The 20,123-nt window shown below is 38.2% G+C and overlaps 1 protein-coding gene across 2 annotated transcripts in view; it reads right to left on the bottom strand.

Annotated features, from left to right (window-relative positions):
* Nucleotides 1-15,696, bottom strand: part of raskol (Ras GTPase-activating protein raskol) — a 407,687-nt gene extending 391,991 nt beyond the window's left edge. For both annotated transcript variants that reach the window (XM_065231352.1, XM_065231353.1), the window contains exons 1-2: nt 14,906-15,696; nt 4,577-5,924 (exon numbers count right to left, since the gene is read on the bottom strand). In XM_065231352.1, coding sequence (XP_065087424.1) covers nt 4,577-4,655 — 79 coding nt within the window. In that variant the 5' untranslated portion in view covers nt 4,656-5,924; nt 14,906-15,696. The remainder of the gene's footprint in view (nt 1-4,576; nt 5,925-14,905) is intronic.
* Between the last annotated feature and the right edge of the window lie 4,427 nt (nt 15,697-20,123).

Here is a 20,123-nt window from a genome sequence, read left to right as displayed (position 1 = left end):
GACGAAGTAGGCTCTGGTTGCAAGTAGACGTGTTTATTTTTTCGCTGTCATTTTATTTCGCTTGTTTCGGCATTTTTTATGTAATTGAGTAGTGTTTATTGATGGCAGCCAAATATTTCTCTATTACGAGAAGTGAAGTGATCGTGACCATGCGCCGAGTAGAACCGTGTCGTAATATAACCGAGTTCCGTCCGTAGCGGTGTGTGCTGTCGTTTTTTTTTTTTTTTTTTTTTGTAGCGCTACGCCTCCCGGCTCATGCCAGCAGGCAAAAAATGTGTTTTCGCGAGTGTAAACTGCAGTTATTGACTCCAAGTAGCCAGAGTGTATCTCCGTTGCATTTGCTTTTCCAAGGGAAGAGAAAACAAAATTTCACAGAACAAGCAGAACCGCTAATGTTAGATTCAGATGACGAAGATTCAGCAGCAAGGATACATCAGCACCGGTCCACCGACGAAAACAGAGCGCATCCATACGCAGGTCGTCATCGATGAAACCGGCCGGCCGGCCGGCCCTACCCACGATCAGCACCCAGCGAAGACCACGGCAGGTAGTAGTAGTTTCTAGTGAAAGAAATGATCTTCATCACATCACTTAACATAGCCACGAGCAATAACGAGGAACTGCATCCCAAACCCCATGATAAACAAGTAGCGGATGCATCCAACGAAACTTTTAAGCGCAAAAGAATCATTACCAACATAGGAGAAAATTCGGTAAAATCCTTCCATTGCATTATTTTATGATTCTAAAATATTGTACAAATATTTACACATTACACAAAACTACACATAGTAACTCGGAGCGTTTGGTACGGTATGTCCACGCATCCTTCCACCCCTGTAGATTCAAGAAATGTTCCCATTCATTTCCAAGAATCATCTTTGCGGCAAATACAACGCAGTAGGCCTGCCCGTATTGATGTTTATATCATATCTCAGATATGCTGTAAACATCAATTAGACAAGAAAAATGATTAGACCTCATCTAACCTAATCATTTTCCAGGATGCTTTCTCGTACTGGCTGCGTTTGTATTAGATTGGATTAGATTAGAAAACAAGGAATAAAAAATATCTCCAAATGACAAAATGACAAGCGATCAACGAGCCGAACGATAAAGCTTTGTTAAAAATAGAAAGGAATAATTATATAATATTTCTCTTTTTTTCATAACAAACAGCCACTGCAGCACAGCTTGCTCGGTAGAAGTAAACGACCACATTGTTGGCACGCCTGCTGCACAAAAGAAAGCCGAAGATGATACACGTGTGTTAATGGGAATTTTTTTGTTGTGTCATTTCTCGATTCCGATCAAGCTATGTCCTCAACCATGTAAAGGGTGTCCACGATGAAATTGCCACACACAAAATTGATTCGCAAAATTCGAGTTTTCATCCGATTGCCATCAAATTTTCAGGGATTGAGAAATAACTATTAAACTTCATTTTACCATTTTACTCGTATTTTATTTACAGTCCATACGCAAATGCCCGCACCTTGGCCTTAACCCCGGCCATAAGATTCTGCACAACCTGTGAATCAACCGTTTTTTGCATGTAAACCCATACTTTCTTCAGTTCCTCGACTGTCTTCACTACCTTAGGTCGTTTAAGAAGGTGCTGCTTCATAATCGCCCAGTACTTCTCGATGGGGCGGAGCTCCGGAGTGTTGGGAGGGTTGAACTTTTTCGGCACGAAATTGACCTTATTGTCCGCATACCACTTCAGCACGTCCTTGGAGTAGTGGCATGAGGCCAAATCCGGCCAGAAGATTGTTGGGACGTTGTGGGCCTTCAGGAGAGGAAGCAGCTGCTTCTGGAGGCACTCTTTTATGTACACCTGTCCGTTCATCGTGTCCTGGGTCACGAAAGGTGCACTCCGCTTCCCGCACGTGCAGATGGCTTGCCAAACCAGGAATTTCTTCGCAAATTTGGACATCTTCTGAGTGCGGACATGCTCCGGAACGCTGAACTTATCCTTGGCCGTGAAAAACAGGTTGCCGGGGATCTGTTTGAAGTCGGCCTTCACATATGTTTCGTCGTCCATGATGCAGCATTCAACTTTCGTCAGCATGTTGAGGTACAACTTCCTGGCACGGGTTTTGGCGGACTTGTTCTGCTTCTCGTCGCGATTAGGGGCCTTTTGTACCTTGAACGTTCGAAGCCCAGCCTTAGTTTTGGCCTTCTGGACAAAACTTCGGCTTAGATGCAGCTTCTTAGCCACATCCCTAACGGAGGCGTTCGGATTTCGGTTGAAGGCCCCAACTACGCGGTTGTGATTTTTGGTGTTGTACGGAATACTTTTTCCTTCACTTCTGGGCTTCCGATCGGTGGTCAACCGTTCTTCGAACCGCTTAATCACTCGCGACACCGTGGAATTCACGATTCCCAACGTTTTAGCGATGGAACGATGCGAGAGATCCTTGTTCTCGTGATGAATGCGCAAGATTTTATCACGCACGAGCTGTTCTTTCGACTCCATTTCCGCGAGTTTTGATCACAGGACTTTAAAACTTGCAGGATGTAAATAATGCACTATGAACTAAATCCACCCAAATTTTCATTAAATTCTACCCAACGGTTAAAAAGTTAGAGCAATTTCATAGTGTGGCAATTTCATCGTGGACACCCTTTATGTTGCAATATAACATTATCCTTCTACCACCCCGATCGAGCTATGTTGCAGAGAGAGTTTGTCATGGTAGTCGTAGCAAGCGCTGTATCATCAGTTGCTTTATGTGTTATTGGATGTGGATTCGCTGGTGCGCAAAGTGCATTTTTTTTTACAATATCATCAAAATGCGAGGCATTTCCCCGGAAAAGTGCAAACAGATCGAGCACAAATGGTGCACTATTCCCAACCTATCAGTAAAGTAGTTGGCGAAAATGGAGGAAGTAAGTATCGGTAACATTTTGACCAAACCACCATCCGGAAATTTGGTGAAGATGTTACCTTCGAGGACACATCGAGATCTGGCCGTAAACCAGGACTGGTGGACCGAAAAGTGGACCAGAAGATCACGATGTTTTCGTTAATAAGAAAAGTGCCTCTATTCGCGATTTGGCCAAAAAACTGAGAACATCGAAAAGTAACGTCCAACGTGCCAAGGTAAGAAACGGACTGAAAACGTTCCAGAAGCAGAAGAAGCCGAAACGGAGTCAGAAACAAACCGCATCCGTCAAACCGAGTGCTCAAAGGCTAAATGATAGCTTGCTATGTGGAAAATTGGCGTGTGTTATCATGGACGATGAAATTTGACTACAAGACGCTTCCGGAAGACAAATACTACACAGACCGTGATGGCCAGGAAGTTGACGATGCCGATAAGTCAATTTTTACCGAAAAATTTGGTAAGAAGGTCATGGTTTGGCAATTGATATGTGGGTGTGGCAAGTTGTCAAAGCCATTTGTGACGAAGGAGACAATGAACACTGAAATTTACATTCGGAAGTGTTTAAATCGACGTCTGCGGCCCATGATCCGTCAACATAATGGCCCAGTACCATTTAGGTTCGATTTGGTGTCAATGCACTACTCGAAAGACACGGTAGCTTGGTACAAAACAAACAATGTGCAATACGTGCCAAAAAAGATGAATCCTCTGAATTGTCCGGAGGCAAAATTTTTGGGGCCCTTTCCAAGGAAAACGCTTTAAGGCAGCGAATTCAATCGAAGAATTTGAAAAAGACTTGACAAAAGTGGAAAACAAATTATCGCCAAGGAATCTGTGCTCAGATCAAAGTTCACTCCATGGCGTAGGATTAAAGGAACTGCGGATTATTTTCATCCAATTGAAAGAGAATACTATACACGGGAAAAAATCCGATCTCCGAAATGTGTCAAATGACTCATGATTTTATGAACACAGCGTATTTTCCTGTTATGAAAATACACCAGGAATAATATTCATTATATCATGAGCAACTTTTGCGTAACGCAGCAAATATTTCCAAAATCATGAATCATCCGAGTTGAAATCAAGAGCCAAATTCATGGGTTTAACTTTTAAACGAAAAATTAATTTAAAAAAGCATAAGACTGGATTCGAACCAAGAACCTTGAGTTCTCTAAACCCTTACTTTGACCACGAGACTATCAGTACTTGTATAAGATGGAAGGCAAAAGGCGTATAAGAGATACCTATGTAGTGTGGTTTATGAACATGGTTTGCCAAGTACGTGTAACGCTTTTAGCGGTCTGGATTCCTCTGCATTATGAAATCATGAATTTCCATCCCAAAATCATGAATCATTGTTACAATTTCATGGGATGGCAAGTTTTTTTCATTTCATGATTTTTTATTCATGAAAATTGAATCGGATTTATTTCTGGGTAGAGCCCAAGTAACGATTTCGGTTTTATGAAGGTTCTGTGGACCATGATTAAGACTTGTAGAATGCTATAAAACCTCTATAAAACTGTAAATGATACCTGAGGAAACATGTATGTAACATAACAGTTTGAGTTCATTATAACGTTGTTTTATTACAATAACCTATATTTTTAAACGACGGTTCCGCTTTAACTGTACTACTGAATAATTAAACATCTTAATACAAAAAAAAATCATATACTTACCACAAAAATCCAACCATCCCTCCACTCGGCTGGGGTAGTTGATGCAGCTATATCTATTCGGTGCGCGTCTTCGCATCATTCTGTCGATCGCTGCTTTCTCAACTTACTTCGAACTTAAGCCAGACAAATTTCGTATTTACTTGTTTTGCTCCGATTTGTCCTTCCACCTTTTATTCCGCACCACTTCGACTTTCTATATTTATTTATAATTTATCTTACTCTTCATCCAACCTGACCGAATTCCAATTTGGATCACTCGTAAAAAAATTTACATACACATGGTACTCTGCAGACCTGTTTTGTTTGCTTCCATTCCTTTATTCACCTTCGCAACATTAACTCTTCTCGCCTGCCTCTCCTGTAGCTGTCAAGGTCTCCTCCTCCTCCTCCTGATTCTCCTTTTCAATTCGACTCAAATTGCAAAGAGTGATTACTAGCGAGCGTATAACCATAAACAGAGACACTTTGTCACAGCACCTCACTAAAGGTATACTCTCCGGTTGTCGTCTTTCCCTTAATTCGCGAATGTGATCGATCAATGACACACTTTTCCTCCTCACCTCTTCTCCTATTGACCTTTACTATGCACGCAGGCCTCGATAAATATTTCTTACTTTTTATGGAGATTTCACTTTCGATTTCGCATTATTTCTTCATCTCTTCTCCTCCTCGATCTTTCACTATATACACCGAAAAGACGCTTCCACTATCTATTTGATTTCGTTCCGCTACTTCTTCGCTTCTTCTTACTCCAGAACTGCGGAACCAAATCCCTAGCACGTGCAAAATCAAATAGCCTTCGAACAAATGAAAATCAATATCCCCTTTCACCGCATCAACTATCAATTTTCATACCGCTCCCTGGGCGTCCTTGTCACCGAGTCATATCCGTTTGTTGGTCGCGTCGCAATGGTTTCAGCTGACGAAAGCTCGTGAGCACAGAACATATGATAGCCCACAATAACAATACCGTATAGCATTAGCTATATCGACTAGCTAAAGTACTATCGCATCTGTCTGAGTCTCTCCGCTCTCCAAATAAAAATTACCACTCAAATCAGATGTTCGGTGGTGCAATTTCTGAACACAGCATATACAGCATCGTACTGCACCGGTGGTATAGTCGGCATCAAGGAGGAGAGAAAAATCGATTTCAGAGGAATTCTCCAGTAAGCAAACGCTGACTCATTCCGTTATCCCGTCTCGTCTTATTTTATGTACACCTACTCTGTCAATCGTTTGGCTGCCAGACAGGGGGGACATGTGTATGCTGGTGGTAGTGAAGCGACGATATTAGATGCAGTCCGAGAGATGATACACAGTCGAGTAAGGATTATCGATCAGGAAGCTGTAAAAAAGTAAATAGGGAGATCTGAGTCAATCGTAAGGTAGAAAGCGAGAAATCACAAGTGTTGAATTTGTATTTTATATTAACAAAATAAAATATAATGTCTAATTATATCATAGGAAATGAATAATCCAATAATTACTCTAATTGCATGAACTAAATTGTTCAAAATTATGTTTATAAATCATAGTAGATATATTTCTGAAAACGTTCTCTTCATGTTTTTGTCGGATAAGCACAGATTTTTCTACTTATTCTTCTTCGTTGGTTTTGGTTGGAATTGGAACTGGAAAGTCCACGTCAGCGATCAACACTACCATATTAGAAATATCACTGATATGAAGGGTAAAACATTCAGATAGCACTTTAACTAATCATGTTTTTTATTACTTCATGTCCCTAATAAACAAATATCATAAACGAACTGTATCCCAAATGAGTAAACTATCCCACAAATGGTTTGGATGATACCCCGAACACGTCGTTAAGCTCTATTTTATGGTTATCTTTATTAGGGGTGTGAAGTAAACGATTTACATAGTTGGAGATGCTTGACGTCAAATATCACAATTAAAGTGGACATTTTATACAAAAGATGAGGAGATGAAAGTATAGAGTTGATAGATCCGTTCTAATACGGTAGTGTGAAAATTGTACACAGCAAAATTTTAATTTAGATACCTATCACATCAAAGTGGATGCACGTCAATCGTGTCAAAAATATGGTGTAATTTTACTTGCCAAAAAGAACAAAATTATCAATAATACAGTGCACGTACTGACATTACGCTACTTTTACTGCATTTGTTTATTTTTTTTTGCCATATAAATTACATGTGATTTTCGACATGATTGAAATGCATCTCGGATGTAATATCAATTTTTTTTTGCTGTGTATAAAATAAAGTAGAAAGCAAGCAAAGCACAATTTTGAGGAAGGTACGAATCGAGTAGAGCATCCCCTTTACCAAACTCCCTATACCCCGCCACCACTGGCATCAACTATATCAATTCTATATATGTATACTTTCATCTCCACATCTATCGTATCAAATGTCCCCTTTAAGTCTGATGTTTAACGTTAAGCATCTCCAACTATCTAGATAGCCTTTTAAAATGTTGTAGAAAAATGGTCCTTATATCGTTTTCATTAAGAGTAAGTTAACCGTTTCCGAAAAATAATTACGTTTTGATTTTTCTAAAAATATTAGAAAGTGGCATAAAAAATTTAAAAAAATCACAATTTTTCTAATTTTTTAGAGAATCAAAAAACCACAAATCATCGAAATTTCGGTTTTGCTGAGAGTCCATTTTTTTCATGATGAGATAGAAAAAATTACATGTTACATTTAAATTTTCTCATGAATCTAAGAAAATAACTAATTTTCTTGGATTTTTGATAAATTTTCCCAAATTTTTTAGAAAAATTAAAATGTCCCGAAAACAAAGTTAATTTCAGAGCGGCAAACTTCCCCTTAAATAGTTCTTGCGTTACAATTATGCCACATGCTTTGAATTGGCATACTGACCGAAATAATGAAAAATATCTCAATTTACTAACAGGACGGTACCGAGAAAACATGCCGTGTTGGAGCATAAGTGTCTTGTAGACTAATGGTGAAAGGGACCTAATGTGAGTAAAAAAATCCAAAAATGGTCTTCTCTGAGACATCACTTCAAATTGCAAAAAGCTCTTTTCAATGATTTCCTTTTATTACTTCGCACAAAACGAGGAGAGCTTTTTGCAATCTGAAGTGATGGTTCAGAGAAAACCATTTTTGAACTTTGTGCACTCATTAGATCACTTTCACCTTAATTTCAGGGGACCACATGAAAGTCATATATGATCGTATTTTCTGCCCAAGAATCTAGTGTTGTTGTTATGTTATTAATGAAATTAAGAATTAGATTATCGGATATTGAGTGTTTTCAATTTTATGAGTTGTTAAATTATCCCCACATGACAAAATATGAACATACCATGCATTGTTTACTGTGATTTTCTATCAATTTCTGATGTTTAGGGGGATACCCAATTTGAAAAATTACCTTAACAAGGCAAAGGGTAGTAACTAGGACAAAAACCTGGTCAAAATTGGTCACTGCTATTTTGAGTGATATTATGAACTGACATCATGCAAAAAGTAGCGATTTTGAGTTAAATTGGGACAAAAACTAAAATTAATTTTTGATCCAAAATTTTACAAGTTTTCAAAAGGATCACAAATACCGATCCAGACGAGCCCGGATGATTTCTCACCAGTAATGTGTTTGGAACAACTTGAAGTTTCATTTGGTCATAGATTATATGATCGAATCTCGCAAGGTTCGAAAACTTTTTTAACAATTAAAAGTACACAAATATACTTAAAAATAATTTTTTTCTATTTTTTATAAATTAAGTTAAAACAAAAAAATGAGATCATTATCTACCAACTAGTTAGCATTGAATACAAGGAGCTCATTTAAGTGTTAATAATTATTGTATGGCCCTATTACGCAATGCTGCATACTTGTTTTCCCTTAAAAAAAAATCTAGGCTAATTGAAAGGGCTGAACTTTAAAAATATAACTCCGAAATTATAAGAACTACACAAATTTGGTGAGGGAGTGAATTGTAGAAAATAGTGAATTGAATCTAAAGCTTGAGTCATTTAATATCAGGACGTAAAAAACGGAACCATCTTAATGAAATAAAAATGTTGAGTACCCAAAATGAAGGTCATTTATTGTACTTTAAAGGAAAAATAGCGAAAAAATATTCCGATTTGGTTTTGATGAAATCTCTATCTTTTCTTCGAATACCACTCATTATATTTTGGACACTCTGTTGGCTAACCTGAGCGGCCATTTTGTTCCACCATCTCTTCATCTTTGTCGCATCCCGAGTCACCTTTCCACTCTTCTTCAAGTTTTTTTTTTATTATAGTCACTTTAACACTCTTGGGTCATTCGTGACTTGTCCGGGGGTGAGATTTGAACTCGTGACTCCGGCGTGAGAGGTATGGATGCTAACCACTACGCCGGGGTCGCCCCCATTCTTCAAGTTCTGTTTGACAATTGCCCAATATTTCTCAATTGGGTGGAATTGAGGGCAGTTGGGTGGATTGATGTCCTTTTCGAAGAACTCTACCCCGTTGAGATAACCATCATACCCCTGATACCACTGTAGGACGCTGTAGTGGGTTTTCGTTCGCAGCTACAAATACCTTGCTAGAGCATAAGCTTTCTTGCAAATTTATCGGCAAAAACGAGATTGAACTTGTTAGGGACAGCACCTCGACCAGTGGCTTTATAGAAATTTTGTCAGGGAAATTGCCCATAATCCATCTTCACGTACGTTTCGTCGTCCATGAGGAGGCATTCTTCGTACTTTGTAAGAACCTCATTGTATAACTTCCGGGCACATCTTTTGGCCACTAGATTCTGCTTCAGTGTCCTGTTTGGTTGCTTACTGGCCCGCTGACGAATCCTTCTGACAGTGCTTTGGCTGGCATTGAATTTATTGACGATATTATATTCCGACAGCCCTGGGTTTGCCCTAATCGTTCTCAACACTTTAAAATGCAGCTTCCGATCCTAAGTTCCACTACGACACTTGCTATGATCCTGCTGATCAATAGTATTCCGCTCACGAAAACGTTTGAGAACACTGCACACGGTCGATTTAGCCACTTTCAACGACTAAGTGATTTTTCAACCTGACCACGTCGGATTTTCCAAGTGGGTGTCCAAAATTAATTTTTAGCTCGTGGCTTTTATCAAGTATAACTTCTTTTAAACAAAATTTATTTTGACGAACTTTTCAGCACTGACAGAGGAAACATTTCAAAACAAACTGCTATCAAAACATTCCAGATCCGACCGCTAGAAACACTGCAGTAAAATAAACAGTTCGTCCAGATATCAAATAACTCAAGCTTTAGTTTAAAAAATAATAATTGTATTCATACACCGAAAAAACAAAATTATTTAAAACTATTTTTCTAAAAAAAAAAATAGAAAATAAAAAAATATAGAAAAACAATGTAACTGTCAACATTTCCTCCATACATTCAAGACAGGTACTGTTATAGAATTTTGATTTCATCCCACAATTTTTTTTATGTCTGCACTGATGAATATCGTTCTGTTAAGAATCCAACGAAACTTTGTGGACGTAGAGGTCAAATCAAATTCAGCAATTTGCATACTTGTTTTCCAAAAAATATAAAATCTAATCCAAAATTAGAGAAAAGGCCGTTTTTTCTTAATTAAAATTATAACTCATAACTGACTTACAGAAATTTGATCAAAAAGTGAAATGAACAAATTGTCTAAACATTCAGTTAAAAAATAAAAAAAAACAATTTCATTACCACAATGAAAAAGAAAAAAAAAACATTTATCAAACGCCATTTATGAAAATTATTTTAAAAAGCCAGAGTCCTACAACTATATACAAGTCGTCCATACAAGAGGAACATATTTAAAGAAAAAAAACCAAGGTTGCATATACTCATTTCAGCTAAATAATGTTTTTCGGCATAATAGAACCAAAAGATGGTATGATGGCATGTTTGACTTGTAACTTACAAGATGAGGTTACAAAATATGCGTTTGAACATCAAAGCTGTAAATTTTGCTTTCTATGAATCACAATCAGAGATTTGCTGATCGTTGAGTGAGTGAGTGAGTGAGTGAGTGAGTGAGTGAATGAGTGAGTGAGTGAGTGAGTGAGTGAGTGAGTGAGTGAGTGAGTGAGTGAGTGAGTTTGTGAGTTAGTGAGTTAGTGAGTGAGTGAGTGAGTGAGTGAGTGAGTGAGTGAGTGAGTGAGTGAGTGAGTGAGTGAGTGAGTGAGTGAGTGAGTGAGTGAGTGAGTGAGTGAGTGAGTGAGTGAGGGAATGAGTGAGTGAGTGAGTGAGTGAGTAAGTGAGTGAGTGAGTGAGTGAGTGAGTGAGTGAGTGAGTGAGTGAGTGAGTGAGTGAGTGAGTGAGTGAGTGAGTGAGTGAGTGAGTGAGTGAGTGAGTGATTGAGTGTGTGAAAAATCGCTGATTGTGACTCCCATGAAGTGAAATAAACAGGTTTAATATGTCAAACACATTCTTTGCAACCTCTTCTTGTATCCTACCAATTTATGGCATCTAATTATTTCATAATTTAAAAAAAAAACATTGATTTAGCTGAAATGAGTATTTGCAACCTTGAAAAAAACTAACCTAAAGGAACCTGCTCGTGGCTCTTACTCCTGAATTGAAGCTTTGCTGAAAATTTGCAGCTTTAAAATTGACGAAATTACTTTTGAGTCGTTTAAAATCAATGACATTTATATAAGGTCTGGGCCGACAGGCAGCTTGCTGGTGTTGTGTTGTGTTGTAAACATTGCTGAATATCTCCTAACAGATAGAAATACGTCATTGCCAACATACTGAGAACAGATAGAAATACGTCTCTGCCAACAGCTGTTTCGTGTAAAAAGATAAACATTGCAATAAAATACGAACACCACTAAACATTTGCACATTTCACTAACACCAATAAGCCCTTTGGCCCAGACCTTCATTGGTATAAAATCAGTATTTGGGAGTTCGGAGATGAACTAGGCCGTCGCTAAAAATCTCTTAAATAAAGACAAAAAAAAGTGTTTGGGAGTTCATTAAATAAATTCTAAATATTTATCTCCACTTCGTCACAAAACACTCGTCTGAAGCTGAATCACTCAAATCAACAGACGCGAAATCATACTAAAAAAATAAGCGCGCATTCTTAACTGAATACCAAACTTTCTTAGGTAGAGGGTATGTGATATAATAGTAGTGACTTAAGTGACGAAAATAACGAAAATAGTGACCAAATAGTGACATTACAACAATAAAAAAGATAACCAATAGTGAAATTTATAGATCGAAAAGATATAGTTCTAATCTTTCATTGATTGCGACCCACTTCTAGATATTTTATAAACTCACAAACCATCATGAGCATTTTTCACGCTTTCTTATAATAAAACAAATGGTTTAAGATCTCAAAAATTTGATCTAAAATAATCAGTATTAAAAAAATAAGCAAGAGCACGGTCCTAGTCTAAACTCCGTTCTCACAATCTGCCCTCATTGTTTGAATAACAAACAAGTTATTAAGTTTATTAGTTCATAGCGCGAGATTGAGGCACAGAGAATTTTTTTCAACATCTCGAACTTAGGCAAATTGAAGACACACTTTCATAACACTGGGACCTAGACAAGTTCTCTAGATGCAGTCTAAGAAAAAACAATCACATCATTGTAGCACAAAGAAAATGTCTTCAAATTTCGACTTTAAAAAAAAAAGTAAGATTTCAAGATTAATTTTAAAAAATACAAAAGACTTTATTTTTTATGCTGTGGCTTACTAATTCGAGATCTCTAAGGCAAACGAAATGCTTCAATTTACCATCAGTGATTCTCGTCTGTTCGCAACTGTTTTTGTCAGACTTTTCACGATAATGTTTAATTAATCTTATTTGTTATTTGATGTGATGTTTTAAAAGCTAATTCTTTACTTTCAAAGTGCTTTGAGAAAACGTAACCAAATGTGACAAACAGGGGAGGGGGTTTGTTCAACCTTGACGTCACATCAGCATATGTTTTAGTTTTAATTTGTGAGAGCATGCATTGAAATGAGTCAAATATGCTAAAAATCACAACATGTTAACATTGATACTATGTTACACATTTATTCACTTTCAAAATGCGCAGATATGTAGCTCATTTTGGTTAAGTTGGTAAGTTGTTATTATCCCTAGGATTTGATAATTTGCAATATCAAAGAGAAAGGATCCTTGAAGTAAAGATTGTACTCGACAAAAATGCAATACTTTCTGTTGTGTATAACTTTTTATTGCATGGGTAAAAATTGATAAAATTTTGAGTAAACTAGTTTAGAGTGTAATGTTTACATGTGCAAAATCTCGTCACAATCTGTCAAGTGGTTATCGAGATGGCTTCCAACCAAGAAGTGCTTCGACAAAAAATTAATGGGAGTGGTCGTGGAAAATCCAGGCCAGTCCCACAGGTGGATCACGAAACAGTTTGGAATCGACCATTCGACCGTGTACTGTGTGGTAAAATCCTTCAAGAAGACCCATACAACCCAGCGGCGAGCTGGCAGCGGAAGAAAGGCGAAGATGACCGATCCCATGAACGCAAGGAACGTGAGGGATTAGTTCAAGTGCAATCCTAACCTTCGATTCGGGACGTGGCCAAGAAGGTCAATGGTTTCGTCTGGTTCATCCAACAGACAATGAAGCGGGCCGGACTTCATGTCTTCAAGGTAAGGAAGGCGCCTAACGGAACCGATAAACAGAATACGGTGACCAAATCCCGCACCAGGAAGCTGTACCGCGAGTGGTTGGTGCAGCCGAAATGCATAGTAATGGACGACGAGACGTACATTAAGGCGAACGCCAAGCACATCCCCGGCCTGAAGTTTTTCGTCGGCAAGTCCCGCCTGGATGTTCCGGAAGAAGAAGGTCGACAAATTTGCCAAGAAGTACTTAGTGTGGCAGACGATCTGTAGGTACGGTAAATTCAGCAAGCGGTACATAATGACCGGCATCATCAACGGCCAAATATATAACGAAGAATGCCTCCAGAAGCGCCTGCTGTCCTTCCTCCGGCCCCACGAAGGTGACACTCTGTTTTGACCGGATCTGGCATCGTGCCATTACGTGAAACCAGTGATGGAGTGGTACGAAGCCAACGATGTTGTTTTTGTGCCGAAGGAGGCAAATCCGCCAAACTCGCCAGAACTTCGCCCAATAGAAAAATTCTGGGCGATTATGAAGGGCAAGCTCCGGAAAACAGGGAAGGTCTTCAAAAACGACAAGGATTTGAAGAAAGAATGGATGAAAGTGTGTAAGAAAGATGGTGCAAGTGTTTCACAGGATTTGATGGGTAGCGTTAAGTCCAAGGTGCCGGCATTTAGCCTAGGAGAAGCGGTTTAATAAACCAACTTTGTAAAAGCAATTTTTGTTGATCATTTTTGTCTGTTGCATGTTTTTAGAGTATATCTTGAAAAAAAACCTTAGAAACATGGCGAGTTTCGTGAACTAGTAATTAGTAAACAAACCTCAAAACAATCGTAAGATCCTTGGACTTCCGTTGGACTTATTGAAATTTTCTTGCACTTGTCGTAAAAGCCATGAGTGCGCCGGAAGATCTATGAAATGATCAAAAGTTCTGTGAACAATAGGGATAGTCAAACTTGTCTGATGCTTCGAGTTCCTCCTGGAACTGTCAGGGAATTGCGGAGATGTTGTTCGATATGTCGGAAATGAAAGTTTTATGAACTTTTCTTTTCCTTTAACATCCGATCTTCCGAGAAGTCCGGAGAACTACCTAAGTCCAAACCTTCCAAAAAGTCTATAAAGTTCTCGAGAAGTTCATAGAATATCCGATAAGTCCGTATAACATCCGAGCAGACCATAGAACATCAGGAAAATCCTTAAAACTTCCATGAAAATTCCATAGAAGTCTGTAGAGCTTCCAAAAAGACCGTAGAACTTCCAAAAGTCAGTAGAATATCTTAAAGGGCTGCAGATGTTCCATTCTGTCTATTCTGTCTGTAGAATATTTGAGAAGCCCATAGAACTTTCGAGAAGATCGCTGAACTTCCGAGAGGTCCACGAATCCGACAAAAAAACATGAACTTCCAAGAAATCCATTGAAATTCTGTGTAGTCCGTAGAATATTCAAGATATCCGAAGTCCGTATGACATCCAAGAATTCCATCGAACTTCAGTCGTTTTGTTTGGTTCAATTTACGATACGGGGGGGGGGGGTAATGATTACGAGACGTGACCGTGTGGATGAGGGGTCGTGGAAAATGTGACAATATGTAACAACGGGAGAGGGTATTTTTTAAATTTTGGATGCTCCTCCATTAAAATGCAATAAAAAACAGTTTCTGACATCTTAGTGTTTTTAGTAAAACTTTTATACACAACGAATAATATAACATACCTATATCAAAAATTCAAAAAATCCTATGCCGTGGCAGCACAAGAAAAGTTTTTCATCCGCATGCAGGTGTATCGGCTCTCTGTTGGATCAATATTCATTAGTTCAGCCACGAATGAAAGCCGCACTCGAAAAAAAGCGTTGTAACCCCAACAATCTCACTTATCAGTTATGGAAATACTATTCACCAATCAAGTCGAAACCAAATAATACACTATCCGGCAACTCACAATTCACACACAGTTGTAACCAGTAATTTTCATCTCACATTTGAGGTTTTCTTCCGAGTATTGTACGAAGGTAACTCTTTGGCAAACACGCTCCAAGCTCACGTTTTCACACTTCTTTCCAGATAATAATCAACCTAATAACGCTATCATAATCCGCCAAATAGGAGATCAGCTTTCCTCTAACCACGAAAACTCGGTGGTTGTACGTAAACTTTTTTTCCGTTTGATGGTAAAATCACGACCGCAATGTGGATGAGATAAGCACGTTTCGGCACCTGACCCGGTAAATTCTCAACACCAGCGAAAAGGGCCTTCACTTCACTCCAGCCAGCCAGTTTGGATTGAGCATTACCGAGAGATACCCGCCGGGAACAAGCCGCTATGGTAAACACAGAATGCATTCACGCACACTCACTTGTCTGGCTTGCACCAAATGCTTATCGCACACCCTCGCCACCACCAATAACAACACACCAGTGCGGCCTTTAGGTGCTGGGAAGCACGCAGTTTTGATCAAATCACAACAATCGACCGTAGTCTGCTCTGCAATCCGTACACCTCGATCCGCGTTCCGTAGCGTACCGCTTGCGAAAACATACTGACTGAATGAACCGAATCAGACAAGCGACAAGCGCGACGACGACGACAGCCGCCAACATACATTCACTCCACGCCGGAGATTGTGGATGAAGTGAGCAGCATAAATATGGAGAGAAAGTGCCCGAGCGCAAAGCTTATGATGCTGCATAGCATACATTGTTATCAATGAACAGCAGAGAGAATGCATGTCGATAGTCGGCGAAGAAACGAGAGAGCGAGAAACGAAGCAAAGTGAACTTGACGGTAGGCAAAATGCTGGAATTAAATCCAAAAAAATATATTTCCTTTAGGGGAGCTCTCAAGGACGTTGTTTACCCCCCAGACGATAATAGGTAAAGGTATTGCCGAAGCCAACATTTTCCCTATATGTTCCGTTTACGTTAAGGGAAAGCTCACCGCTTCGAAAAAAATAATTACGTTTTAATTTTTCTAAAAATGTTGGAAAAAAGTATCAAAAATTTAAAAGTTTCACATTTTTTCTAATTTTTCAAAGAAAATTCACGTGCAAAAACATTTTTCATAAGTCATTATGGCATAAAGTTGGACTCAAAAAACCACAAAACATCGACTTTTCAGATTTGCTGAGAGTCCAATATTTTTTCATGAGGAGATAGCAAAAATATTTTTACATGTAATTTTTGTCAAGAATCTAAGAAAGAAACTGATTTTCTTGGATTTTTGATAATTTTTCCCAATATTTTTAGAAAAATAAAAGCGAACCGAAATTAATTTTTTTTTTTTTCAGGCCGGTAACCTTTCCTAATAAAAAATAACCATAAAAGAGAGCTTAACGACGTGTCCAGGGTATCATCCAAACCATTTGTGGGACAGTTTACCCATCCGGGACACAGTTCATTTATGGTATTTGTTTATTAGGGTTCCCCTTAGTATTAATATTGTATACGGTAGAGTACTTTATTTTGAGCCACCCTCCAGTGTCCTACACGGTCGATCAAACAAACTCAAAATTGAGTAGAGCCGGCTCAAGTTCGTAAAAAATTGATTTTCTCAAAAGTGAGTTAAATTTTAAACCCGTAGAAAATCACACTGAAAACGAATATGTTTTAACAGAGAGTGAGGCACTTTTACTCATTCGTATGAAGAAGTTTCTAAAAGCGTAGGTTAAGCGCTGAGCGACCTACGCTTTTAGAAATTTTACCATACGAATGAGTAAAAGTGACACACTCTGAAAAATCTTTGAAAATTTTACTTAGTGTAGGAGTATACTAATAGACTGAGTGGAACCTCTATCGATTTTCCTCATATTCGAGAAGTTTTTCCTGGAAAATCCCGGAAAATTCAACTCACTTTTGAGTAAATCCACTTTTGACAAAATCTAGTGGACTCGACTGAAACTCGATTCTCTTCATCGATTTTCGTTACAAAAATCATTTATTGTCGTCATTGTCGTATTAGAAGCTAGATAACAGCTTCATAGTTGTCGCCAGGGGGCATGGAAGCCCCGCATTTCCTAACTTAGCAACAATATATATTTTGTTTTGTAAGTTTAATATTCTTGAAAAAAGCATCAAGTTCAAACTTTCTAAGACTATAAAAATTTCCAGAAGGGGATGACTCTATTTACGATGCGGAAAAAATTGTGTTTTGCTGTGGCTGGCTGCGCGCACGCTGAGTAGATAGAAAGAAGATTGATGACGATTCTGAAGATTTCCTGCAAAAAGATAATGCGCGATGCAAGTAGATGCGACACAAAGTCTGGAACCCCTAATAAACAAATACCATAAACGAACTGTAACCTGGATGGTTAAACTATCTCACAAATGGTTTGGATGATACCACGAACACGTCGTTAAGCTCTCTTTTATGTTTATTTTTATTAGGGACTACAGGCAGCTTGCTGGTGTTAGAAGCAAAAATGTTGTAAACATTGCTGAATGACGATGTCTTCTTCTTCTTCTTATTTCCTTTATTTAACGTCGGTATCTGTTCCGCAATCTAGTGCCAATCACCGACGGACATCGATTGCCATCAATCGAATGTGCAGGAAGGCAGCTTCCCCACCTGCGTAAGATATCTTACCCATTCAATCAATACACATGGGCCGGGACCAACGGCTTTACACTGGAGTCGCTTTTTACGCGGGTGATACGTCCCGCGTAAAAAAAAACCGCGTAAAAAAAAACCGCGTAAATTCCGGAATCCGCGTAAAAAAAACCGCGTAAATTCCGAAATCCGCGTAAAAAAAAAACCGAGTAAAAAAAGACCGTGTAAGAAAAAAACGCGTAAAAAGCGACTCCAGTGTACTTCTCTTCTGAAGGAAGACGTTACCAGAGATTTTTATGCCTCAGAAAAATCCCACCGGCCTCGGCTGGGATCAATCCAGACCAATTGGGTTGAGAAAGCAGTCACGCTTACCACTACACCACCGGCGCTGATAATGACGATGTCACGACAGCACAACATTCCATACTGTGAATGGCAGACGTGTCGTCACTGAAAACCACTGTTTCTTATAAAAATATAAACATTGCGATGAACTACGAATACCACCCGGCATGGAAAATCATTTGCATTCATTTCGTGCATTCATTTACATTCATTTGTCCTTAACTTTTTTCATCAACAGAATTTCGCAATATAATGTATGGAGCTTTTGTAGGTTTTATTATTAGCTCTAACTTTTTTTCATCAACAGCATTCCGCAAAATGATGTATAGATCTTAAGTAGGTTTTGTTATTAGGCCATAACTCAAATCCGTATCTTTTATGCATGACGAACCAAAGCTAACAGAATCCACTCTCTATTTTACATTCACTGAAAAACAGTAACAAGTTCTGCCCGCTCTAATTCGTGATGCAAAAGAGATACAAATTTGAGTTATGGGCTAATAAAAAACCTACTAAAGCTCTATACATCATTTTGCGGAATGCTGTTGATGAAAAAAGTTAGAGGCAAATGAATGTAAATGAATGCATGAAATGAATGTAAATGATTTTCCATGTCTGAACACCACTAAACATTTGCACATTTCACTAACATTAATAAGCCAGTTGGGCCAGACCTTGTATAATTGATATCGCACCTGCGGCACACTTGTGGCAGACTGACAAACAAGATGACACAAGATTGGTGAGCGGAGTGATAGCATAGAGGTAACTCTATGTCTTTAAGGTCCCGAAGAAATGTGCTCAACTTTTTGGCTCAGCTCTGGTACTCTCTTTGGTCCCAAGCTAATCGATGCACCCCTCGAAACATAGGAAAATCCACGAACCCCTCATTTTATCTGTCAAACTTTCATAGCGAATAAAAGCAAACGTAGTGTAGTACTAGAATTTCGACTAGAATGGGGTACGTTAATCGATTTGGTTGGGACCAATAGGCTAACCAGTGAGCCAATTTAAAATCGTTAGTTTCCGTGAGAGGTTGCTAGAGTGTATAAGGGCACATTTTAAAGGAATATCTACTTTATTTTTATGTTCAAAGGCAGTGGTTTACAGGCTGTGCTTAGCAGAGCACTAAATTTCTAACATTTCTTCGTGGTGATATTCTTAAACTTGATATGTGATGAAGTGGATTAAAAATTGCAACCAAAAGTAGATTTAACTTTTTAAGTCATAAATTGATATTTTATTCTAATCGTGAAAGTTTTTCTGTTTCTGAAGCTGATTTTTAATGAATTTTGTTATTTTTTTTTTTTTGTCAAATCCCAGGTTGTGCCAAAATTCAAATCTATATTATTTGTTTACTTTGGATCTTTAAAAAATTCTAAGTCTCTTAGTTTTCTTAGTCTGGGTACTAAGAAATTTTTCTGTGATCACGTAGACTTACTAAGATCTAAAATGTTGAGAATTATTTATTATCAGTCCTGCATATATTTCTATTATCTCTTTTTTTAAACGCATGATCGATTTCCCAATATCTTTGTTCGAAGTAGGCCACAATGAGTGTTTTTGTTATGCTGTGTCGTTTTCGCTCTTACAAAAAATAAAAATAATTGCAATTTTGATCTGGAAAAAAATAAATTGAAAGCACAGAAGTGGTATTAAAAAGAGTTTCTAGTGATAATTATCAAATATCACGTGTCCCTAGTGTTTTTCATAGTGATCAGTGATAATAGTTTAATGTTGAATCAAGTCCTTCCTTTTGCGTGGTTATTGTTCTAACTAACGCTTTGGAACGCTAAGCTAAGTTTATTTACCATCCATATAATTATTTCTATATGGATATATATGAATTACAACTAATATAATTTTATTACTAAATACGTGCCAGCATCAAAGAAGTATTTTTTTTATTCTGAAAGTGTGAATACACTTCAGGTATATATTTGTGTTCATGCGGGACTTATTGTATATAAAGATGACCTCAAAATGTCATTGGATTTAAAGAGTCGACGAAGAGAATCGATCAATGTTACTTAGGACCTAAT

Source organism: Ochlerotatus camptorhynchus, unplaced genomic scaffold (genome assembly GCF_037179485.1).
Source record: "Ochlerotatus camptorhynchus isolate MF236.1 unplaced genomic scaffold, CSIRO-AGI_Acam_v1.1 ptg000351l, whole genome shotgun sequence".
Taxonomy (NCBI): domain Eukaryota; kingdom Metazoa; phylum Arthropoda; class Insecta; order Diptera; family Culicidae; genus Ochlerotatus; species Ochlerotatus camptorhynchus.
Note: the sequence above shows the minus strand (reverse complement) of the source record. Positions and strands in the feature narration are given on the sequence as shown.